The sequence below is a fragment of the Heliangelus exortis genome, chromosome 7 (genome assembly GCF_036169615.1).
Source record: "Heliangelus exortis chromosome 7, bHelExo1.hap1, whole genome shotgun sequence".
Lineage (NCBI taxonomy): Eukaryota > Metazoa > Chordata > Aves > Apodiformes > Trochilidae > Heliangelus > Heliangelus exortis.
The window spans coordinates 23,156,560-23,181,446 of record NC_092428.1 but is presented as its reverse complement, the minus strand read 5'-3'; the positions used below and the strand labels follow the sequence as shown (position 1 = coordinate 23,181,446).

At 46.9% G+C, this 24,887-nt stretch overlaps 1 protein-coding gene across 4 annotated transcripts; it reads left to right on the top strand.

Moving 5' to 3' along the window:
* The first annotated feature begins 833 nt into the window (after positions 1-833).
* ITPRIP (inositol 1,4,5-trisphosphate receptor interacting protein) lies at positions 834-24,887 on the top strand. 4 transcript variants are annotated; one of them, XM_071749344.1, is made up of 3 exons: positions 834-917; positions 5,273-5,377; positions 18,993-24,887. In XM_071749344.1, the coding sequence occupies exon 3, from the start codon at positions 19,006-19,008 to the stop codon at positions 20,653-20,655; it is 1,650 nt and encodes a 549-aa protein (XP_071605445.1). In that variant the 5' UTR covers positions 834-917; positions 5,273-5,377; positions 18,993-19,005; the 3' UTR covers positions 20,656-24,887. The 4 variants fall into 4 exon arrangements, with proteins under 4 accessions (XP_071605445.1, XP_071605443.1, XP_071605444.1 ...); XM_071749342.1 differs by lacking the exon at positions 834-917 and adding an exon at positions 1,039-1,143; XM_071749343.1 differs by lacking the exon at positions 834-917 and adding an exon at positions 5,056-5,155.

Here is a 24,887-nt window from a genome sequence, read left to right as displayed (position 1 = left end):
ATGCCTTCCATGTCCCTCACTGCAGCACATGTCTACCACCTGAGATAAGAAAAAAAAATCAAAGCAGCAGTGGTGGAGAATGTCCAACATACCAGTGATAATGTACGACAGTTGTTGCAACTCTGTGGAAAGAGGAAGGGTGCCATAAAGGGATCTATAGCTCCCCTAAATCAGATGGGTGTTAGAATGCTGTTGCTCAGACCTGGTGCCTTTAAGCTTCTCTGTGGAAGTGATAGCAGTTGAGCAAATATTTCTCTGCTAGATCTTTAAGAAGACTCCCTGTAACTGTAGAATGAGGGCAGTGTTGGAAAACACTTTTTAAATCCTTTACAGTGGCCTTCATCATTGGTTGAGTTAACCCTGTTGTGCCTCAAGTTCCCCACCCCTAGGAAACTAGTACCACTTCTCCAGCTCGACAGGGTGTTGGGAAGATTCTCAGGTTTCTGCTTGTGCCAGCTCTGAGCAGGAAAATGGTGCCAACGTCCTTGGGATCTGCTCCTTCTCCTTGACAAAAACTACAGGCGAGGTTACGTGTTTCAGCTGCTTTCCTGACTCTCAGGCACGACCACCAGGAGGTCAGAATACATCCGAGAAGCAAAATGGGCGCATTTCCTCTCCATCCCCCGTGCCCTCAGTACGAAACCATCTGGGAAGCTGATGGGGGAGCCGGGGGAGAGCTCAGACAGCAAACTGCAGCCTGCCGAGGGATGGCTCGGCTCCTAGGGCTGGCGGGGGTGGTTTGAAGGAGGAGAGAAACAACAACCAAAAAACCAAAAACAACAAAGAGACAAGGAAACCCGCTCCGGCCAGGCTGGGCGGGCTTGCCTGCACCTCGCCGAGCGGAGCCGCCGCCCCGGCAGCCTGCGCGGAGTCTGCGGGAGCGGCGGCCCCGCAGCACCCTGGCCCGGCCCGGCCCGGTGAGTCTCGTTCGGGGCTCCGGGGACCCTGAGCACTGGCGGCGGGGCGGGGGAGGGAAATGTCTCGTTGCCCCGCGGGAAGGGCTCTGGCGGTGTTTGCTGAGGCGGGTTTAGGTGCAGGGCTGGGTGCGCCGGGCCGGTGTCTGCCTGCAACAGGTCGCGCCGGCGTGACTGTCCCTGTGTTGTCTTCACGGAGTAACTCGGGCGTTTTGTGCTCTCTCTCAATGTAAGTGGCTCGTCTCGGTGGGTATTAGACCTGGGGCCGGTTCAGGCGCCTGTGGCAGAGGGCTGCACCCACCGAAGTTTCTACAGATCTTTCCGCTTTCCTCTGCTGGCAGCCCAGGCGGGAGCCCAACACAGGGAGCAGCAGGCAGCCTGCTCTGGGGGTTCCCCTGGGATGCTGGAGGATCAGCTGCACTCCCCTTCGGTGGAGCCGTGGGGAACCTCTGCGGGACCGAGTCGTGCTGCACAGAGGCCCCGCAGCCACCTCATTTTGCTGACAGCACGGGGGGGGTCTCGGGCCGGTACCGTCCTGGCAAATCGCATCATTGAGCCCTGCCGTGTGTTCAGCGTTAGGCTGCTCGGGCTTAGCGTGTTACAAAGCTTTTCGGCTGTTCTTTGAGTACAGAAAGAAGGATCGATGTTCTTAGCAGAGTTGCTGTTCGTGTGTGGGGGCACCTTTTTGAAGATGGCCAGTAGGTATTTGTAACTCTAATCGGTATCAGTCAGGACCGAGATACTGGAGGTCACAGGCTGTAAAACTGAGGCAGAACCAGAGCCTTAGTGGCCTTAGCATCTTCAACTGGACAATCTCCCACTGAAGCAGTTCTCTTGGGAACTGCCGTATTAAAATTCTTCAGGAAAAACAGGACATATTCCTAGTGGTTAATTTATGTGGTCAGGCAAGGTGAGCACCAACAGTGTCTCTAAGGAATCATCGCTATTAATGTGTTTTTAATGAGTGCAATAGGTCTAAATCATACCCAGCACATCTCCTTCAGGCATGAGCGTCTGGCCTGAGCTGCCAGGCAAGCAGCACTGGGACAGGACAGCAGCTGTAGTGTAGCATGGTTTGTTTGGTGAGGATTTTGAGTTTGCTTTGGTGATGATGATAATGCTCTTCTACAGGTCCATCTTAAGTGACTTTGCCTGCCTTTCTAGACATCTGCTTTTAAAACCTACTGGTCCCAGTTTTCCATAGTATACTTCAAAGTGATCCTTCAGATGGAGAAATTTAGTCCAGCACTTAAATAATAAATAACCAGTTGTACAACAAATTATTCTAAGGCTTAGTCTTTGAGCACTGCACTCAGAGCATTTAGCCTGATGCTTGCTAAAGCAATTGAAAGGGGTGACCTGTGCATGCCAAAGATGCTGTATCTGTTTATGAAAAGCTCAGGTGGTAGCCCCTCCTTGCCTAAATGTCTTCCTTGCTTGGGGCATTACAGTACACTGAGAACAGCCTCTTTTTTTTGTTTTGTTTTGTTTTGTTTGCTTGTTTGTTTTGGGTTTTGTTTGTTTTTGTTTTGTCCCTCCAAAGTAAATAGCTCTAAGTGGAGACTGGAGGACTTCAATTTTTCTGACTGCTTCAGGTCATCTGGTAACTAGGGCCAACATAGCTGCATGTCCTAATCTCTTTTTGGTTTTTGTTGGTTCTCTCCATGGCAATAAGGGCTCCTGTGTACCTCTGCTCCGTGGTGATCTCAGAGGGATGCCAGTGCTTGTGATCTTTACGTGGCAATGAGGGAGTGGGAATCTGAGCCACAGAAACCTAACGCACATTCCATGAGCTGATCTAACTAATTTCTGAGTTTGTTTTTTAAGCAAGAAGTGTGTGGTTTTCATAAGGACAATTTTAGGCTAGCTTTTGCAATCTGCTAACTTTTGTTTTAGTGTCTTGGAGCTTGCCAGCAAATAATCAATGCAATTAGTGTGATACCAGAAAGCACGCTTAGTGGATTGTATTGTGGCGTACTTTTTTTTAAATTTATTTTTGCTGATACCTTAAAGTAGTTCCCTGAGTGCAACTGGTACACAACAGAAGGAGTGTTTTGGTTTTTCATTAGTTGTGTTGCTTTCTTCTGCCACACATGTATCCCCTCTAAAACAACTGTCCTGGCAAAATGTAACCTAAATTCAACCATTGTCAACAAGCTGAACATTAAGAAGCAGTTGTTCTGGGAAACATTTATAGAGGATATGAAAAAGTCAGATGAAAACTCTGCATCAGTCTCCCCACTGTCCATAGAAATGGTGCGATAGAGCTGAAAAAAAAAATAATCCTGGCCTGTCCCCTCAGACTCTGTTTAAAATGGGCTGTTGAGTGGGCCAGCTTTTTTTCTTCCAAGTGTTATTATAATCCATCTATGCCGGGGGAAAGGCAGGTTTGCTGCCAGGCAGCATACTTTCCATCAGCACACGTAATTGCTGGGTGGTAGAGGGAGGTAGAGACTCTGGTTTCCAGGCTGAAGGCAGGAAGCATAGCCAGGGTGTGTGCTGGTCAGCATTGCCCTGTGCCCAACCATGAATTCCAGGTTTTGCAGGGTTGTGGGCTCAGCTGTGTAAACAAAACCTTCTGCCCATTCACCCCTCAGCAGGCAGGGAGGCAGGTAGTCAAGCTTCAAGAAGCTCAAGGGATGGAGAGCTGGTCCAGGGGTGCAGCTGCAACAGGGGCTCTTTTTTTAGCCTGTTTCGTTCTGCACACACACACGTGGGCCATGTGAAGTTGGCTGAGCCAGCCTTGACTCTTGACACAAGCCTGCCTTGGAGCTGTGCTCTTTCAGCCAGTGGTTCAGCAAAACAAGCAGGTTTTACTGCCAGCACCTGAAGGCCAGACGAGCTGCTGAGGTTCACTGGAGCAGGGGTGGGTGTGGAGAGGAGGTTCTGGGATAAGGCTGACCCACAACAAACACTGAGCTGTGTTAGTCTGCTGGGTTACACAGAATGCCTCTGAGGGAGGCAGAGGAGCTTTGTTCCAGCATATGAGGGTGCAGCACAGATGCACCCACTGCTGAGAGGGACTTTCTTGTAGTCACCTTAGCTCATCCCCTAAGATTCAGCCAAGGCCTCTCGAACATCTATACACATGCAGTAGAAGGAGATCTTGACTTAAACTCCCTCTTTTGAGATTTAAAAAATATTTTAACAAGTGGGAGGCTGTAAGCCCTGTAGCAGCAGCTCCTTCAGGGCACTGCACACCTCCTTTCCTCCAAGCAGAAGTGCCCCGAGCCACCATGAGGGATATTACAGCATGGATCCAGTCCTTCTGGGACTGGTGTGTCTTGCTCCTGTACTGGCAGTCCATGCTGCTGCTGGTCATGTCCTGGCACTGGCTGAGCAGAAGCACAAGCAGCCCTGCAGGCTGCAAGGTGCTGGGAGGTCAGGGCAGAGCCTGCTTCCCCAATTTGGCCTCACAGTTGAAGGTGGAAATAGAGAAGTGAAACTGTGCACATGGTCTTGGGCAGAGCAGGTATGTGGGAGGAAGAGACTTGAGCCATCCTCTTCCCAACAGCTGCTTAAGTGAAGGGGTTCAGGAGGGCAAGGTCGTGCCAGCCTGCTAGCAAGCCCTGAAAGAACCCAACTCAGCCCACAGGACTGTTCATGATTTCATCACACTTTGGATCAAGACAGAGGGTTTGAAGTGGTGATAGTGGCTAATAAGGAGGGAGGTGGATTCCTGCTCCCCAGCCCACTTGTGTACATCTGGGTAAGGTCTTTGTTATCTGTCTTCAGCCACCTTATTGGGCCCATCCTCTCCTTCTGGTTGGAGGACTTTGCTTTGTTTCCTGTTTCATCTAAAATTTCTTAACTTCTCTCTCCTAAACTATGGCAGTTTATCTTTTGTGGTTCTCTGTTTCACATCTTCCTGTGTACTCTTAGACTTATTTCCTGCCTTGTCTCCTGCATTTTCTGTTTCTCACACTAACTCTAGCTCCCCGAGCAAGTATTTCTACATGCAAGCTGCTTACAGCAGCTAGATGCCTATTCTGAGACAAACCAATCCCAGACAAAACTGTCCCAGCCCTTGCATTTATGTAGCTGCTAATTTGACCCTAATCCATTTTAAAAGGAGAGGGCTGGTGGGTGAGGATGGTGTCAGAGGAGGGAGGTCCTTGCTTACCTCTATGTCTGCAACACTGCCTGTGATTCCCATGGGAGAAGCAGTGCTTTAGCTCTTCCCTGATCACTTCAAAGCTGATTATTTCTGGTCTCTTGAGCTTTTCTGACCACTATGTTAGGTAAGGGGGTGAGTTAAACTCTTTTATAAATAAATTCCTGGTTCCTGATTTAGATAACTGCATTATGTACCCATCTTCTGCCTGAACTTCTTCATTCATTGTCTTTGTGTTTTGCAGACTTCCTGGCTGTGCTTCAGTGGTGGGTGACTGAATAGTCTTCTCTGCATCACAGGAGTGGTAGTAATGTGAAGTTTAATGAGCACCTGCAAAATCGTGTAGCAGGTAAGTGCTCCAGGGGTCATTCTACCTTCCATATTTGATGTGATTTTAAAAAGCTTCTTGATGATCTCTCACTAGGAGATTTTGAGCCTTGCAGCAGAAATGTCAGAAGGAAAGTGGTGTGGATCATATTTTGGAAAACTTTCCCAGCAGCAAGGGTCAGACAGCGTTTGCAAAGCAAAAGTAGTAATATTGTGAAGGTTTAATTTGGAAATGGCTCCAGTTTAGAAGGTCAGTGTTAAAAGCCTCCCTCTTTCAGCATTCAGTATAAAATTGCTTCTATCTGACTGCTTGGTATAGTTGGGGTCACCTCAGAGAATGATGGCAGACGGGAACCAACAGGTCCAAGCTTTGCTGACAGCAGCTGTTGCTGCATTGTTGCCATGCAGGAGATCTTGCCAGAGATACCTTACCCAGAATGGGAAAGCACTGGATCTCCCATCTTTCAGGTGTCAGAAGAACAAAGCCACAAGAGGTGCCCAGGCAGCCTCTTGGTGACTACAGAGGCAGCTGCATGGAAGGTCTTTTACAAGCCACCAATGTACAGGGTTTTCCTGTTTGTACCAAACCCCTTGAAAAATCCACTGAAAGCAGAATTGCCAGGTGAAACCCAGACGTCCGTGGTGCTGCTCTGTCAACGTGTGACAGGAGGAGTGGTGGGTAGCAGTGGCGGGAAGAGAAAAACTGGAGCTGCTGGCAGAGGGAGCTGCCAGAGCATCAGTCCTGGCTGCCACAATGTCCTGATATAGCTCTGAGTACCTGTTACTCCATGTACACCATGTGTTTTTTTACTTTTTCATATTTATTCTGGACCTGCATCTGTGTTCGGTGGGGTCTGTCCCCTTCTTCCAATCCCAGTCAGTTCAAATGAGTGCTCAGCTCTAACAGAGCTCAGCTCACAGCATTCCCTGGCATGTTCCTCCAGCCAGCCCCGATCAAAGCTGTGAGAGCTGGCCCATTGCCACCCTCTTGTGTGTAAATGAAGCTCCTTTTGCTTTTACCTCACTGTCTTTCATTACTATCCCTCTGGAAGAGTCAGGTTTTTCTGGCTAATCTAGCGCATTATTTGTATCAGTGATGTTTGCCTCGAGGCAGAGATGCTTTTTTTTCAGCATTTACAGGGAAAGTATCTGATGCACCCCACTGCCATGCATGTGGCTTGGAAAAACCAAGCATGGTGTTGGCAAGGATGAGGACCCCTGAGTCCAACTGTTGCAGAACTCAAACCCTGTTAGGCACAGTCTCCAATTCATATGGTTATTTCAGTTGCCTGTCAAAGGAAAACACACTGTTCCTTTGCCTTAGAAACCAGAAGGGAGAGCACGTAGAAAGGTTCATGTGCCTGAGCAGAAAAATGACATTAGTTATAGGCATCAGCTGAGCCACCTGTGAAACCAACTGCATCTTTCCTTGTGTTGCCTCAGTTGTGCAGATAGTTTGTTGTCAAACCCAAATGAAGACAATAAAATTCACCTTCAGAGCACCTTGCTTTCAGTTCTTCTAATTTGCAGAGGGTTTGGTGATGCACCTGATGAGGAGTTGGAGCAAAGAGTTCCCACGCTGCCTGCAGGGAGGGAAGCAGTTCCCTAAGACAAGATGCTGCCTGTATCGTGTTTTGGGGAAAGCACATGCAGTGCTACAGATACTTTCCTTCAGGTAGAGGTAGTTGAGCAGTAGTCTAGACTGCCTTGGGAAACAGAGATGGAGATTTGTTGGAAGCTTTTCAGAACAAAGTAGACAAAGACTTGCCAGAAACTATCCAGGCACAGTGTAGGCCATGTGTGTATGCAGATGGGGGAGATTGTATTGATTTTTCAGACCTCTTTCTTTCTTATTTTTTAAGCTCTCACAGAATCTTAATACATAGCAGAAATGGAGCTAAGGAGAAATTGTCAAGTTTAAAATGTGGCACCTGATTTTCACAGTATAGTGCTTCCCAGAGGGTGCTGTACTTCTGTGTGGATCTTAACCAAAATGCTTAGATCCTCAGCTATTTCCCCCTCTGCCACTGCTTTCAGATGAGAGTTTGATTTTCTAGAGGCCTCTGGAGATTTAGCAACCAAATGCCTTGGGACTGTTGGAAATGTGTGAAAAAACACTTGGATTTTGGGCAGCACAGCCACTGCAGATTGAAACACGTTCATTATAGTTGGAGACAACCCTTATCTTTTTCTCTCAGAATCGTGGGGCCAAGGATGAGATGGGTGTCTGTACTTTTGGTAGCTGGAATCCATCAGGCCAGCCCCCCCCCCCCTTCTATAAACCACAATGGTATAAATTACCTGTCACACGAGGTGACTTAAGGACATAAAGCTTTACTGTGGTGCCACACAGTGAGCTGGCTGTGCTCAGTCTCACAGCCACCCTTCTGCAGCTGAAGTCCAAAGCCAGTCTGAAGGTGCTCAGCTGCCATCTGTCCCCCCTCCCTGTTGACCCTTAGCTGCTTCATGCTCTTGGGATGGGTGCAGGGTTATCATCTCAAGCTCTGAAGGAGTTACAGGAAGAAATGTCTGCGGAAAGGGACGTGTTTTTGTTGTAAGTCATCCACAACACGTGCTCTCAGCTAAGCCTTGTGTTTGCTGCCAGTCCTGGACACAGTCTCCCATGCAGAGCTGCCAGCTGTCTTTGCTCCTTGCTAAGCTGAGCTCCTTGCCTGGTGCATCAGAGGGGATTTTTGTGCCTGTGAGCAGGGGCCTCACAGCTATGACTCACAGTTCCCATTACGTTATAACTCAGCCTTTAAGTGTGCAGGGAGGCTGTCCCTGGGCTTTCAAACAAAGCCTGCCTTTGTTGTGCTTATGTTATAAAGAAAGCAAGTGTATGTGTTCACCCCACACATCCCAAATGAAAACCACGTGGCTTCATATCCATAACACGTGTGTTTGGTACTTGTGCTACAGCAGTGCATATCTTTCTTATCCCATCGAGTCTTTTCAGAGCTCTTTTTTTCCCAAGCATTCAATTTACAAACTCTTCAGGGACAGAAAGAGCTTGAAGATGTTTTCTTTTGTTGGCATGCAGAGGGGACTGAGCAAAGAGCACATGAAAATTATTAAATATGGGTGCATGTGGCAATAGGTTGGTCTCTGAGTCACTCCCCTGAGTGAAAATGGCTCCGAGTTGGTGGCCACATTCACTGAAAGGATGAGCTTCATGGAAATGTTGTACGGAAGTGGGGCAGTTTGTTTTCTTGTATGGCTTTGCTTTTTTCTTCTGACTTTTACTTACCCAAACTCACTTTGAGAAGCAGCATTAGCCAGCAGTACTCTGCAGCCAACATATTTGTGTGCATGCGTGTCTCTTGGCAGTTTTTAGGTTTATGACTACAGAGCCAACACTGGGCTTACTGCTTCCCATAACATTTGTGTCATTTCTCCTGTTCTTTTCGCAAGTCATCAGGTAATGAAGAGGGCCTGTTTCTTCCTGCAGATGCTGGTGTGCAGTGTGGAATGCTCTGCTTCCATCAGGGAGTCATCCTAGTGAGAATCAAGGAAAAGGGACACTGGAGTAAAAGTGCTCTTTATTGCTCTCTCCTCCTTCCATGCTCACTACCCATCCCTGCAGGGGGCTTTGTATAATTTTTTTTTTATTTTATTTAAAGAACTATATTGTGTTTTATAAAAAAGCTGGGATTTCAGGCAGTAAAATAAAGCATTGCTTTTCATTTCTGTGGTGGCATTTTGGCTACCATAGCTAGCTTTTAAACAGTGTTCCTCCCCAGATGTTTGAATACAAACAGCTGTAACTAATTAGCAAAACAATAGTACAATATCACACAAACTTCCAATCCCATCCAGTGTTTTTGAGTCTTGTTTAAGAAGATACTTGGGCCTGCAGGTCTCTTGACAGAGGACTTTGTGACTTTGTCAGTGAGTCAGGACTGTGATGGAGTAGATCTCAGATCAACCAAATTCTCAGCCTTCAATGACAACTTATTTTTTCTGTATTTTTATTCAGTGTGGAAGCATTTGGCAACTACCATGTTTTCTACTGTCTGTAATATGTAAGTACTCATTGTTACATGACTGAGACAAGACTCCATAGTTTCACATGTAAACCATTCTGTGAGTCATGTCTGAGATGTGCCAGCGTTCACATGTGGTCTTACATGTGTTGGAGTGGTATATCCCTGGTGGGAAATCAACTTTCTAATAGTCTTTCCACGAGCCCTTTCAATATTGAAGCTTTATATTCAATGGATGTACAATACATTGTTAAATTTGATGTGTAGGGGTGTAGGGCATATGCTTATCTTAGAACTGGGAGAGTCAGAGTAACCTCTGATTTAACAACACTGTGATTTTTTTTTTTAATCGAGAATTAAGTAGGGAAAAGGAAGGCAAATTTGAACAAACATCTTGGCAACTGAAGCTTTTTTCATATTCTTTTTTCATATTTTTCATATTCTCACCTTTCCCTGAGCCTGCATGTGCAAGGGGAAGTCGTGGAGCTGAGAGGCTGACAGCCAGGGTGGGCCCAAGGGTGGGAACCAGGTGGAGGCCAGAGAGCATCTGCATGGTGACATTGCTCCATACGTTGTGGTTGACATTATCAGGCTTCTGGTAAAGCAGCAGGGGGGTTGTGTCCATCTGTGCTGATGGAAGATTGTGCAAGGGAACGACCAGCTATTGCCTGGGCTCCCATCACGTTGGGCTTGAGGGGGAGGGTGCTGGAGAGGTTGGTAAGTTGGTAAGCCAGCCTTCTTTCTTTAGTTCATGGTGTGTGTTTTTTGTCAACCTTAAAAAAAAAAGAAAGGAATAAGTCCAAAACAAAACAAAAAAACCCCAAAACACCAACCACAAAAATTCAGTCTACTCCAATTGTTTTCCTCACAATTAACAGAAAAAAATTATTTGGCTTAAAAAACCAAAGCTGTTCCTGGCCAGGATCCTACTACAACAGCTCAGTACGTGGGTGGGGGCCACATGCACACTTCCTACCTTTCCCCTCCTGCCTCCCTCCCAGCCAGAACTTTGTTCCACTTTATTAAACCCCTTCTCTGCCATGCAGGGGAACCCAAGGCACTGCACAGACTGCCCATGTGCTGCTTGCTGACAAGAGCTGAGCTGGTTTGTGCAGTCAGGAAGCACGGTCAGGCAGTGGGCAGGATGCTGAGTAACAAACACACTCCTTCCACTCTTAGCTTTGTCTCCTGGTGCCCGTGGGCACCCCATCTTGTGTCCAGCCTTACAGTGAGTAAACAGTGCTGTGGGGCATCGTGTGGTTCTGAATTTACTTAGTGGTTATTACAGCTGTCTTTGATGGTGTCTGATGGCTTCTGGGACAAGAAGTGGGGGCCAGAATCATGTTCTGGCAGCTGGCAAGTTACCTGTATGCACTGAGAAACAGTGACTTAGAAATACCCGGGTAAGTCCCCCACTTGCTGACAAAAGTGAAAGTCTAACATGTGCCACATCTCTTTGGATGTTGTAAAAGAGCCCTAGAAGGCATATAAGTTATTTTGAGACAGAAAGAAAACTTTGTGCTGTCTGGGCTTTAGGGGAGAGGGAGCCATGCGATTTTATGGCAACATCTTCCAAATGCATCTGTGTGCAGCAAAAGCTGAGGCAGGAGGAGAGGGCCTTTGAAAATCTCAAGTGCTACTGCAAGAAGAAAAGAAACCATCTGCTAACTATCTGCCCTACTGTTACCCACAGTGGCCACCGGAAAGTTGGGGGTTCAAACTGAAGCAAGGGAGAGTTAATGAGGCATGAGAAAATTCCTCCAGATGGCAAAAGTAGTGAATGACTGAAAGAAATGAGAGATTGCCTGCCCTTCCCATGGCAAATCAAACACTCCTCTGCTTGGAGAGATGCTGGCAAAATCACTTTTTCCTTGGTCCTGAGGCTATATGGGAATGTCTGCCTCCAGAGCAACGTCAGATGCTCTCATGCTTATTCACACTGAATCAGCTTGTTTGTGGGAAGGGAGGGCTGCCTAGTCCTGTACACAGGATGAGCATCAGCATTTCCTTGGAAATTCCTGATCTGGTGACCCTGGGAGGAAAGCATTGCTTCCAAAACCCCCAGCAGACCTGTTGGGCAGGATGTCCGACTCAGGCTGTGCAGCTGACCCCATTGGCACTGCAGCAGGACAGGGACAGGATGTCCATAGATGTTACAAAAGGCTAATATGTTCTCAATCAGATGCCAAAACAATAATTATCAGTCAAGTGGCCGTGTTCAGCTGCTGTCCTGTGACCAAGCAGCTAATCTGGAGTGGGGCTTCCTATGTTTTGGAAGGCAGCTGCTCTGCCCTACCTATCTTTTGTGGTCCTGAGCAGGCCAGCTGTCTCTTTCTGGGTTTAACCAGTACCAGTCTCAACACCAAGTCTCTCTGCACCTCAGATGTTGGTGCACTTGGTCCTTTCCACTGGTGACTTTGGTAGAGAGCCAAAGACAAAGCCCAGTCCCACCAGTAAGTGCTAAACCAACTGCAATTGTGCTGCCAACTGGAATTCAGCACTTTGTCTGTAGCACTAAGTTAATATTCCAAAAGACAAGTCAAAACATGAGTTATAGCTTCTGCATCTGGCACTGTTCTTTCCCAGTCAGTAGCTCATCACACCAACATCCTGCATGCAAGATTAATTCGTAGAGGATGAAAGAACAGCAAAAGTTGGTACCACTCAGGCTCTGTATTGCATTTTTGTGGCTCCTAATTTTCCTGGCTGTGCTGTGTGTGCTGCAGCTGACTTGTGCTCAAGAGAAGGGAGAGAGGAGCCTCTCCTGGCTACCCCATCATCTCTGGGTGGGCTGTGCTGGGTGCTGTCACAGCTGATGGGGCAGGAAGTAAGGGATCTTTGTGGCTCCATATGGGTCTGGAGATGTTCTCAGTGCAGCAGTGGGGTCTTCATCCTGGAGGGTAGAAATTAACTGTAGATTTTAATTTGAGTGTCTGGTCTGCCAGGTGAAAGCTAGGCAGGGTCACCTGTGCTAAGGGGTATGCAGTGGGGTCAGGAGGGTTAGACTGGTGCCATAAACCCTTTGTCACTCTGGGATGTTTTTCCATATGTTGGCTCTGAGCCTTTTCCTAGGCCATGAAGGATCCAGTGCCTCGCCAGCCCCACCTGATGCCACAGCCTCACCCTGCTGACTCAGGGGAACATGGAAACTCCTGTTTTGAGATGCAGTGCTTCTGCTTGATGCCTCCTAGCAGCTGATGTACCCGGCAGCATCCAACACACCAGGGTGCTGGGTGACCCACAGGCCCCCAAAAATGTGGTGCTTACATGGGAGAAAACCTCACTTGCTTCTGGTCTGAAATTCTTCACAAAAACAGTACTTTTCCCCCAGTCACTCAAGAAAATACTTCTTCAGTAAAAATGGTCTCAAGAACATGATAGGTTTGAGTAAAGTCTGGCCAGATCAAATTCCTCAAGTCCTGTGAAAGCCCAGGTGAAACCTGGAGAGCAGAGCATTGACCTGAAAGCAGTCAAGCAATGAGGGCAGTAACTTCAGGAGGTGGGAAGGAGACCAAAGCTTAGATCACTATTACTCCCTCCTGAATTTGGAGGAAAGCGTTCAACAGAAGTTTCTGTCATCCTGAGTAAATGATCAGACTATAAAGGCATAGACTTGTGCTCTGCTTTTAAAATATGTGCCTATAAAATTAAAACCTGAAAACAATCTCAGTGCAAAAGAGGCAAAATTTGAATAAACTCCAAGCAACTAATGGCAGAGACCCCTGTGGTATCTCCACCAGGGTATTGCTCTCTTTGGTGGTACCTATGTCTTTTTCCATGAACAACCATCTAGCATGTGTCTGTTTGTGAGCCCATACATGGGGCAGCTGGAAGGAAAACTGCCCTCACCATCTGTCCTCAGCCATGGGGAGGTGATGGAAAAACAGCAGCATGGGATGGGGTTGACTAAATAAAATGCATCATTCCAAGTTTTTGGTGGGACCAGTAATATTGAGATGTACCTCTGCAATTCCCATTTCTCTTTCGTGGTGCATGTTTCTTACAATTCAGAGTTTGTAATCCCTCAGTAAGAGGAAACAGCTCTTGTTCTCTGGAGAAGGCTGGAAAGGGTCCAGAGAAGAGCTACAAGGATAAACAGAGGACTAAAGCACCTGCCATATGAGGAGGGGCTGAGAAAACTGGGTTTGTTCAGCTCTGAGAAGAGAAGGCTTAGGGGAGACATTATTATGATGTTCCAGTACTCAAAAGGCAGCTACAAAGAAAAAAGCAGCTCCTATTTGCAAGGAGTCACATGGGTAAGACAAGGGGCAATGGGCACAAGTTGCTCCTAGGGAAATTCCAATTGAATACAGTAGGAAATTTTTTCACCATGAGGACAATCAGACACTGGAATGGTCTCCCAGGGGAAGTGGAGGATTCCCCCACTTTGCTAAGTTTTCAATCTCAGCTCAACAGGGTGCTGAGACATATCATATAAACAATAATATTAGAAGGGTTGGACCAGATGATCCTTGAGGTCCCTTCCAACCTGATGTTCTGTGATTCTATGGTTATTTCTTTCTGCTGCAGCCGGGCATATGTCTCAACACCTGAAGAGCTGGTACAGGTATTTGCAAATTGGAGAAGGACATAGTGCATTACAAATGGCTTTCAGTAAACGTTTGACAAAGTAAATGTTTGTCTTGACCAAGTCTTCATAAATGCAGCATTTTCAGGCTATACGCTCAGAGGCCAAAAGTCACTTTGTTTTCTGTTACAGCAAGTGGAGGAATCATGGAACTCCCAGAAACTCAGCCATGAGGGAGTATGGCTGGGTTGGACCTGAAACCCTTGGGCTTGTTTCACATCCTTCCAGTAAGAAAGTCCCAAGTGCAGGATAGTGCCTGTTTGGGGCTATAAATTCTCCAGTCAAAACAAACAGCAAAGTCTTTCCCAGACCTCAAGGACCTTCTCAAAAAGAGTCTCAGAAATCCTATTTGTTCCCATGAACGTTCTGGGTTTAAAAACTTGGCAGCTTTCAATGAAAAAAGCTCCCAACCAGCTGTAGTTTCTATCATCTCTTCGAACTGCCTCTTTACTTGCAGCCTACCAAAGCAAAACACAATGTGGCAGCCACCTATTCACTGCCTTTTGTGTCAGCCAAATTGCAGGAAGCAATTGAATGTGTCATAAATGATGTCTTGGCGTATTCCAGTGCATTACTGAACCACATGCAGTGGCTCGACTTAGATTTTTCTAATTTAAGAATCAAAGCTTCATCTTACTCCTATCTGGCTTATTGCTGAACACCAGCTGCTGTGGGTTTTGCTTCCCATGATTCAAAATATAAGGGAGTAAAAAGGTGGAAAAAATAGAGCCATATGAAGAACTTTTGAGGAAAGAGAGGGACTGTTAAAAGGAAATACCTCCAGTGTCTGCAGAGAAAATAGAGAGTAATCTGGGCTCAGAGCACATGAGCAGTCTACAGAGGCAGGTTGCAAGCTGCCATTTAAATCTGTTTCCTTTCCTTTGCCAGATTAAGCATGAAGTAAAATAGTTTGAGGCCACTGTGGAAAAGTGTGAGGAAGGCTTGGGAACTTCAGAAATTGAGTACATTTTAGCAGGAAGGGAGAAGACATTGTTGCAGCTCTGAGCATCATCATTTCTATTACAAACTTTGCGGCTCCTGCAGGGAAATCTCCTATGGTGGAGTGGCTGGTGGGAAGGGGGAGAGCACACACTGCCACAGGGCAGTGATGTCCCAAGTCAGCCCACACAAACACCAGATGAGCTCTGTGATGCTCCCAGGTGAGGAGGAGGTCTTGAAGGCTGAAACTGAGGGTAGAACCCCCACTAAGCAGATCTGCTTGCCCTGACATGCACTGCAAGCATCCTTCATCTTTAGGGCTGACTGCACTCAGGGACAGTGTGATGGGTAATTTTTTTCTTGTCTTGCAATAGTCTCTGCAGATGATATTCCTTCAAGACCACTTATACAAGTACCCAGGTAGTGCAGGTAATGCAGAGACAGTCACTGCAAAGATGATTGATATAGCAGTGTCACCTTTCCTTTGCCAACCTGATCTAGCAGAGTCATCTTTCCCCTTCCCTTTCCTGGGGCTCTCTGCACCATCCAGGACCTGCCATGGAGCTGATTGGGATCCTCTAGCCAGGAAGGCTGCTTCAGACCTGAAAGGATAAGGCCTAACTTGCCTGGGAGCTGAGGGTGTAGGGCTGCAGGTGCTCTTGGTGAAGCCTTTGAACATACCAAGTGCTGCAGGATGCAGCTGATTGTTGTTTCTTATTGTGCAGTGAGTGATCAGCTGCTTTTATCTCTCTGAGCCCTTTCTCCTCAGTTGGAGAGTGGGATGGTGCCTGCCCCCTCACTTCCCAGGGTTGTTCAGAGCTGCCATTAGTTTTACAATCAGTAAAGAACCCAGTCACTGAGGTAGTGAGTGCCACAGAAAAGCCCAGAAGGAAACTGATTCTGGTGCCAGAGGCGGGTTTGAACAAGCATCATCATGTGCTGGGCAGTGAGCAGAGATGGAACTTTGCATGGAGACAATGGGGCTCCATGTACCTGCTTGTTCCTGGCCCTCCTCCTTTCCCTGAGCAGCTTTCCTTGGCCTCACCTCTCCTTTCCCTGCTTTGTGCCTCTGGGAGTACAAGAGGTGGGGGCTGTGCTCTCTCTCCCTGGGAACACCCCATTCCCCAGGCTTGGTGGCTCATGCCATGCTGTGAGGACCACAGCACCCTGCCTCAGAGGAGTCATTGCAGCCCTGGGACTGCTGCAAGAGGGTCAGCAGAAGGTAGGTAGATGTAAGCCTGTTACCAAGCCTGGATACTGGGAAACTGAATGGGAAAATTTGGCAGGAACAGACATTTGGAAAAGGTTGAAGATCACTTTGGGAACTTGCTGTTTAAAGACACATGAATACTTTTTTTCTTTCTTTTTTTTTTCTTTTTTTTTTTTTTCTCATGCTTGAAATTATGTTTCTCTTTTATAGTCTCCAGCTTGGAAACATTTGGACTCTCTCCCTCTTCCCCACACAAAAGGTCTCTCAGCCAGAGAAGGCATAAATATTTTTATCATACTTAAATTTCCTGGGCAGAACTTAAAAGCCAGGGAAAAGAGATGCTTTTGTTATGGGCAAGGCTGGACCGCCCTAGCAGGCAGTGCTACTGGTTTCACCTGCACTATTTAATCTTTCCATATTAGCCAGGAAAAGCTGTGTCTGATGAGATGTGGGAATGCTCTGCCCTGGCTGCTGTCAAGGCCAGGCTCCACAGATCTTTGTCAGTGAGCCCTTTAAGCCTTAACTGGGGTTAATGTTCTTGCTTCCTTTTCTCATGTGAATAGCTACAGTAGCAAAAGAGCAGTTTTGAGCAGGAAAACTTCCTCTGTTCAGGCTGAAAGCAGACATGCCTCTTGCAAATTCATGTGACCTGAAGATATCACTTCCAGTTTTCATCCTGAAACTTCCAGTTTTCATCTTCTCTTCCAGAGGGTGATACTTGAAGAGTTTGCTGGGGAAAAAGGTTGTGGGCATGCTTCCTAACCTGCTCCTGCAAAATCAGCCGGGCATCCTAAGCTGTCAGTGTGACTCAGAATTAATCCAGCTGAGCCATCCAGTGATGGATGTTGGGATCTCTGCCCTTACCCCTTCTGCTAGCAGAGCTTCAGGAGATGTAGCCTCTGGAAGCAGTGTGCCCCTGGGCAGCTGGGCATGGGAGAGTATTGAAGGATACAAGGAGACCCTAAGGAAGCTGATTTATTCAGCCTTACGCATCTAAGAAGCAATTTGGTGATAGTGAAACATCTCATCTGCAAGGACAAAGGTCTAACAGGGCAGGGCAGCAATGTCATCCTGGTCAAGACTGCAAGAGGAGGCACCTGGCCCTTGGCCATTTTATTTTTAAGCTTGGAAAGTACACACGTCGGCAAGAGCGTAACACTAAGGAAAGGAACTCACCAGCACTTCCTGCCCTGCCCCAGCAAACTGATAAAGTCCTTTGCAACGTAGGGCGACCCCAGTTTATTTTTAAAATGTGACCAGGCACGGAGCTTGCAGAATAACTGGAACACTCAGCTTTGGGTATTAATTCAGCTTTCATTCGTTGCCCGATGAATTAAACAGTTGATGTAAATGTTAAAAGGACAAGAAGGGCCTACAAACCATCTCCAGGGCAATGTCTGCGTGAGGACATACATCTATGCATGTACATGGGATCTAAGAAAAGGTCAATTAGTAAATGTTACACAGGGAGGAGCACTTAGTGTTATCCTGACCCCATGAGAATTTTCTTGCTGCTTGGACAATGCATCTCAATTCCCTTGTTATTCCAGTCCCAGCCCTCTTGTAAGCAAAGATAATTGCATGCCAAAGGATACAGTAAGTGCTGACATGGAGAAGATCTCAGGTCCTGCCATGGAAAGCCCACTGTTTGTTGTGCAGTAATGGTAGCAAGGCCCACGGGGATGGATCTATCTTTATTGCACGCCCTGTGGAGGCATAAATGAGATTGCCAGAGGTGTTTGCCTTCTTGCCCAGACACTGGGGCAGCAGAGATGTTGTGATAACAAAACATGCTGGGTTCAGGCTGGGAAGGAGCTATTGCAAGGGGAGAAAACTACAGCCCTTGCCTCCTGGTGCAGTCATGGTGCCTCACCATCTCTTGGCTCTGTGAAGCAACCTCATTCCCCCAGCAAGATGAATTGTTTTTTTAGAAATGAGATTTCTGGTTGGATTGATTAGGTATTTTATGGATAGACTTTATTTCTGTAACAAAAAGCCTTTTCTCTGAAACATACTTTTGAGGCATTATAGAGGCTGTGTTAAAATGGCCCGGCTGGAAGAAATACCCCTGCATGTCTGTCTCGTCCTTGTGATCTCCCTGTGCTAGGAATGAGGAGTAATGTTGCTAGGGACTGTTGAGCTTGCCACATCTCAGTAGTTGGTGACAACCTCAGATCATTCTGCCCTGAGCAGGCACTTACAATCTTGGTAGCAATGTTAGCTCTCCAGAAAAAAGAAATGCCACCCAGAGGAAACTGCTCAGGCTTTGCCCTGAGCACCCTCTGGCTCAGACCTCTGGGAAGCCTCAGAAGGGCCAAGCAGATGCCCCAGCAATGGCACCACATCCCAAAAATCTGGGAATTAAATTATTTCATCATGAACCTATGGCATAGAAGTCTTTATTTAAAGTGTGTGGTCCAAGCAGCAGAGCCAGTAACCACACAGAGCAATTCCTCAACGCCACAGCAGTCTTGTTCATGTGAGGGGCCTGTGCAAGGGGTGACATGTGGGACTGTTGCTGGCACAGAGCTGTCTACAGCAAGCACAGTGACACCAAGACCCGAAGTGTGTACTCACAGCCACTCTGAGGTCATTTCAAATAGGAGTGAGCTGGCTGCCAACACAGCTGTTAAAGGGGTGTGTGGGGAAGATGGCTAAGATCAAAGCCATGGTGTTTATCAGTGTCTTCCACAGATCAACAGTGAAATGAACACTGAAAATAAACAACCTTATGCTTTTGAAACCACTGGGTTAAAGGAAACAATTTCAAGTTTAGTAAACTCTGTCTCTGTCCTTTTTCTGAGGACCACAGTCATAAGGCATCCTGCTTTTACTCAAGTGGGAAGTTTCTTTCATTTTTCTTCTTGAGGGAATATACTCTGAATTGTGGGTCATTCTGCCTTTCTTTCTTTTCCAGGGAAGGAACTGCCATGCCCGTGGGAATCTTTCGGGTGTGCCTAGTGGTGATTACAGCTATTGTCAACCACCCACTCCTCTTCCCCAAAGAGAATGGCACTGTCCCCGAGAACTCGAAAGAAATCATCCAGAAGATGAAGGAGCGGGAGGAGAGCCTTCGACTGGAGCAGCTGCGCTTGGAGCGGGAAATTGCAGAGCAGGAAACCACACAGAAGGCTCTGGAAAAGGCTGCAGAGGTAGTGGAGGAAAGCAAAGAGGAAAAAGGCCGTTGGGATATGTGGACTGCCCTTTCCATGGTCATCTTCCTGCTGATCGAGCTCTGGAGGCAAGATTTCCAGGAAGGGAACTGGCAGGACACAGGAGGGGAAGAGGATGATATGGCTGTGCTGGGGAAAGCATTTAAAGGTGTGGTGTTCCCTGACAAGGCTGTCTTGGCCACCTTCTACGAGAAGCGCATCCTGGGTACCACGGGAGACATGGCCAGGATGAGGGAGATGGTGGAAGGCTTTGCAGATGATCTGCTGGAGGCCTTGAGGAGTGTTTGTAACCGGGATGCTGACATGGAAGTGGAGGACTGCATGGGCGTGGGGAGCATGTATGAGAATTGGAGAGTCCGTAAGCCTTTTGTCTGTGATCTGATAGTGCCTTTTGCCCCCCCTGAGCCATACTGTTTTCGGTCCCAGACCTGGTGCTCTGGTGACTCTTTTCCCCCAGATAAACAAGGTTATGGCACTATTGAGGTATGTAGGGCAGATGAGAATGTGACAGGGTGCATCTGTGACAAGACTAAACTGGGAGAAGATATGCTGTGCCTCCTGCATAGCCAAACCAATACTACAAAGCCCACCAACGAAATGGAAGACCTCCTGTGCTTCAAAAATAGTCAATATCTGGATGCTGACCAAGTTATGAAGTGGTTCCAGATTGCAGTCACCAAGGCCTGGAACAGAATTTCCCACAAGTATGAATTTGACCTTTCCTTTAGCCTCTTGGACTCACCAGGAGCCCTGAAGATAAAATTCAGGTCAGGGAAATCGATTTCCTTCAACCTCACCCCTGTGGTGCAGTACGAGAATTCTGACGTTTACTTCATCTCTCATTTCCCTCGGAGCAGCCTGGGAGGAGATGTCCCCTCCAGCACTCACTGGTTTGTCACTTTTGCAGTGTATGAGAGGAGGTTCATCCAGCTGGTGTCCAAAATGCTGCCTGCTAATGCCTGCCATGTGAGCTGCCTTCAGATCCTCTCCTTCCTCCATGGGAAGCAGTGCAGCCTCACAGGTCCAAGCGGGCTCACCAACTACCACCTGAAGACAGTGCTGCTGCATCTCCTGCAGGCACGTGCCAGTCAGGACTGGGCCCCAGAGAACTTGGAAGCCCGTCTACAGGACATGCTGAAATACCTGGAGAAATGTTTGCATGAGAAGAAACTCTACCACTTCTTCATTGGCAACGGGAAGGTACCAGCAGAGCTGGGCTTCCCCATCATATTCCAGAGGGCTGAGCCTCTCAACCTGTTCCGTCCCTTTGTGCTACGCAGAGAGGTTTACAGGAAGACAGTGGACACTTTCCACGAGATGCTCAGGAACATGTCTGCACTGATAAACGAGTACATGGTGCACATTCCCCTTGCACACACAAATGGGATTCGTAAGGAATCCCTTTAACCAAAGTCAGCAGGAAAAGACTTGTTCCTCTAAGCACAAGCCCAGAGGGAAGCTATCTGAAGCATCCTGGAGACAACTGACTTTGCCAGTACAGCTTCTTGTCTGCAGCTGAACAGGTTTCTGGGTCGTGGTTTCTGCAGTAAGGGAAAGGGATAGCAGGATAGAGGGAGGATAGGGAGAAACTGGAAGATGTGGTAAAAAAATAAGTTTCTGTTCCACTAGTGTGATGGCTGGGTTTTTGCAGCTAAGAATATATTTTTCTATTGTGCCTCGGTCATGCTACAGTGGTGGTGAGCAATAAATATGACTAATTTATTCAAATGCCTGCAATGCAAATGGTGGTGGCAGCCAAATAGTTCATTTCCTTTGGAAGGGGGAGATAAGAAAAGGGTGGTGGAGTCAAAGGCCAGATCTTGGGATCTCGGGAGCCTGTCTGCTTGCAGACAGCAGGAGCTCTGAAACCAATGGGGAGCACAACTTAAGATTCAGTGCTGATGTGTTTGAGGAGGGTCATGCACAAGATCTGAACTCAGTGGAGATTCTTCAAACAACCACACCTCTTTAATCGAAAGGTAACTGTGGTTATTAAAAAAATCTCCATGCTAGGACTTGCAGCAGTAGTTTAAGTGGTTTGTCTTTCAAAAACACCCTGGCACCCTGCACATTTCTCCTCCCAGGGGAGGATGTAGCAGAGCAGACAGAAAGGTCTGTGTCTCCAGACCATTTCATTCAAGTCTTCCATTTTCTTCATGGTAATATGTCTAATGGGGTATATTCCTCACCATTTTCCATATTCCCAGCCACAGATAAAAGAGGGAAACACCATTATTAGGTTCTGGCATTTTTGTTTGTTTTCCTTGCATTGGGTTACCAAGACTGAGAGCAGCCAATGAAGAAAGGACTGCTACAGGTTTTGCTTTTATAGAAGACATAGTTCTCCAAAACTATCTCAACAGCCTGATAGCAGGAGGGAACAGTCCCTCCAAGTGAGAGTGTGACTCTCCCAGCATGGTTTTAATGAGGCCAAGGATGGCTGTGAGTTAGGAGGAGGGGATGAAAGAGGTGCACGTGTAGCAGGGCTTGGCAGTGCTGTCTCTGAAGCTTCCTTCCTTGTGCTCTGTGTCAAATCCCTTCTGCTCCCAGGTACCCAAAAGCTCCCCGTTTGCCTCCTACAGGGTCTCCTCAGTCCTGCTGCTCTGAGTCTCTGAGGAGCTGCTGCTAGCAGAACAAAATTTGCTGAGCTGGGAGTGCAATGGGCAAATGACAGCTTCTGCAGGCTTTCAAAGCAGGGGAGAATCTTGAGTGGGCTTCCCAGCCCTGGCAAGGTGGCTTTGCTGGAGGAGGTGGCTCAGTTGCCCTCCTTCCTGTTTTCCATGCTGGATCCAAACCAGGGCTTCAGTGAAGATCTTCTCTGTGGTTCTGGATGCCTGGCCTCCAGTGGCAAGGAGCCTTCCCTACTATTTTCTTACACTGGGATTTCCTGCAGTGTTTTGTACCAGGGCTTCTCTAAATCCCATTTACAAGAGAGTAGTTGTTCTGGGTGATGACACACATCAGGGATGATAGTTTCATTACTCCACTTTCATCAGTCTTCTCTATCACATGAATCAGAAGGTTTAATCCTGTATCACTGCTAGGGACAGCACACAGCATGAGGCTTATTATCTATCCTGTTGATAAGCAATGGTAAAAACTATTTCATCACTGCCTTGAAGTCTGCTCTTGTCTGTCCCCTCACCACTGAGGGACTTTTCATGCACAAAGACAGAGAAAGTTTCCACATCCTGTTTATTAGAAACCACAGGTGGGGACAGGGAACTCTGCTCAAATTGCTGCAACCCTGGCTTTTATTATCACAGCTATAGGGTGGCTAAATAATATTTCCAAGCCAAAAGTAAGGGCTAGGAAGCCAAATGGGAGAGAAGAGGCTGATGAGTAATGCCAGTAGGGAAAAGTCTTGGTTCATCAGTGCTTGCTTCACACCCTTGGTGATAAGTGCCTGGGAGATTGCCAGGGCTGGCAGAGCAACAGGGCAGGATTAATTGCTAACGCTAATGAGTGCTGTAGGCCCCTGGATTTCATTAGCAAAACCAAGCAAGCCTTCCCAAGTAGGAAAGAGGGCAGTAGCAATCTCAGGGGACATGGCAAGCAGGTACTGACAGGCAGAGGTGCAAGGAGGATGAATGAGTACTGGAGCCTGGAGGCTACATTGGAAGCTGGGTAAGTAGTTTGCAAACCCAAGCAATTTGCCATTTTTACCTGCCTAGATTTACTGCAGAGTGCCTGTAGCAGATCCAGCTTTGCATAGGCTGCTGGCAGGCAGGTCACGCTGAAGCAGTTGTGGTCAGGGTTGCTTCTAAATGTATTCCTAGACCAGCCAGAGAGAAATAAAAACTCCTCTGACGTTTCCTGTCAGGAGTCTAAATTTAGCCTGTCCAAAGAACAGCAAAAAATTTGCGTCCCAAGTCTATCAGGAAATTACATTCAGGGTTGAAAAATAACTTTTATGTAAGGCTGAGCAGGGGGAGAATGAGCAGAAAAGGCTGCTGAGCAGAGTAAGGTAGCTCCCCTGTTAAAAAGTAAGAACACCAGTAACAATTACAATCCTACAGGCTTCTAAGCATGTCTAAACTCATCTTTACACAGCTCCAAGAACTACTGCTCAGACTCAAAGGAAAACAAAACTGATAAGTTGATTGAATCTTTTAATTTTTTCCATTGGTGTGCCTGTTCTCAGATCAAACTGACCTGAAGTGTTCCCATGGGGTTTTGTTGAACCAAAGGTGGAGCTGAACCAAGGAATTTATAGATTTGACTTCCCTGAAAGCAAATTGCATGGCTTAATTTTCCTACATACAGTATGCTCATTTTGCCCTGAGCACCTTTTGAGAGATCTGTTCTGTGCATTTAGGCTTTTAGGGAACCCAGTCGTCCCTGTCCAGGGGAAGTGCTCTGTGATTATAAGCTGTGTTCCAATAAGCCTCAGGGCAAAGATATTCTTTGCAAGCCATGTACCAGTATAGATACCAGAGGTACCTATATGTCTCATCAGAGGAAGTGCAAGTACAATGTTTCTCTGAATCATGCCTCTGCACTGCTACAAGGAGGCCACAATGTGTAGTACATCATTCCCTGAACTACCTTGTCTCTCCTGTATTAAATCTCTGTCCACCAAGTATTAGCCCTATCAGTGAAAGGCCACACTTAAATTTTGTAAACAGGTTTGTATGATAGTTCAGTTCCATCAGCTGCCAGCCCACAAAAATGTCCGAAGACATTTTAGTGCTGCTCATGTTTAGTTCTGCCTTGACTGAATCTGGCTGGGTGTTTTTAGGAAGTATCTTTAAAGGGTGGGAGTAGAGATGGGTTTTTGTCATTTATAGTGAGTAATGTTCTTTTAAAATCAAACAGTGCATGACACATGAGTAGCAAACACACACCACGTGTCTTTGATAGTGCCTGGATCTCTGCCTGTCTCAGACCCCTTCCTTTTGTCTTAGTGCTGCTCTTGCTATTTGCTAATGAGATGAATTTAACAAATGAACCCCTATTGCCTTCTCCTAGTTTCCAGCCACTCCCTCCACCCTTGGCTTGTGGTTTTAATATTTTATTACAGGCTCTGTCAAAGCCATGGAATTAGTGGTGGTTTGATAGCAGCCACTGATCCACAACATAGCCTTAGGACCCATTTGCCTTTAGGAAATGTCTTGGTCTGAAGTTAGTGCTGTTCGGGAGGCGAGTGCCTTCTAAGAGGAGCTGGTGGGAGCTCATTCTTCAGTACGTGGCAACCACAGAGTGTGTGGCTTATCTCTCTCCAAGCTGCTCTGTAGATAGGTCTTAGGAGGGTATAAAGATATATTTCAGCTAAGGGATCCAAAACTTTATGCAGTATTCAAGCAGCAGGATTTGGTGTTTGTTTGTTCACTGGAAGTTTTTAATGCAAAGCCTTTGCAACATTTGCTCTGTGGTGAAGTCATTAGACTTCTACTGACCTGTGACAGCTTAGCTGCTGGTCATTGAGAGGTTAATTCTTATAGGATCCTACATAGCAAAGTTCTTTATTTATTTGTGGCTGAGATGGGCGATAAGATCAAAACTCTCCTAACTAAGGTCTTCCTTGTTTGACAATGCTGTACTCAAACCGCTGCTTTTATAGCAGGACACTGTTGAATTTGTATAGATCTTCTCATGCAGTTTTATTTATAATAAAGGAATCTTGTACAAAATCTGAA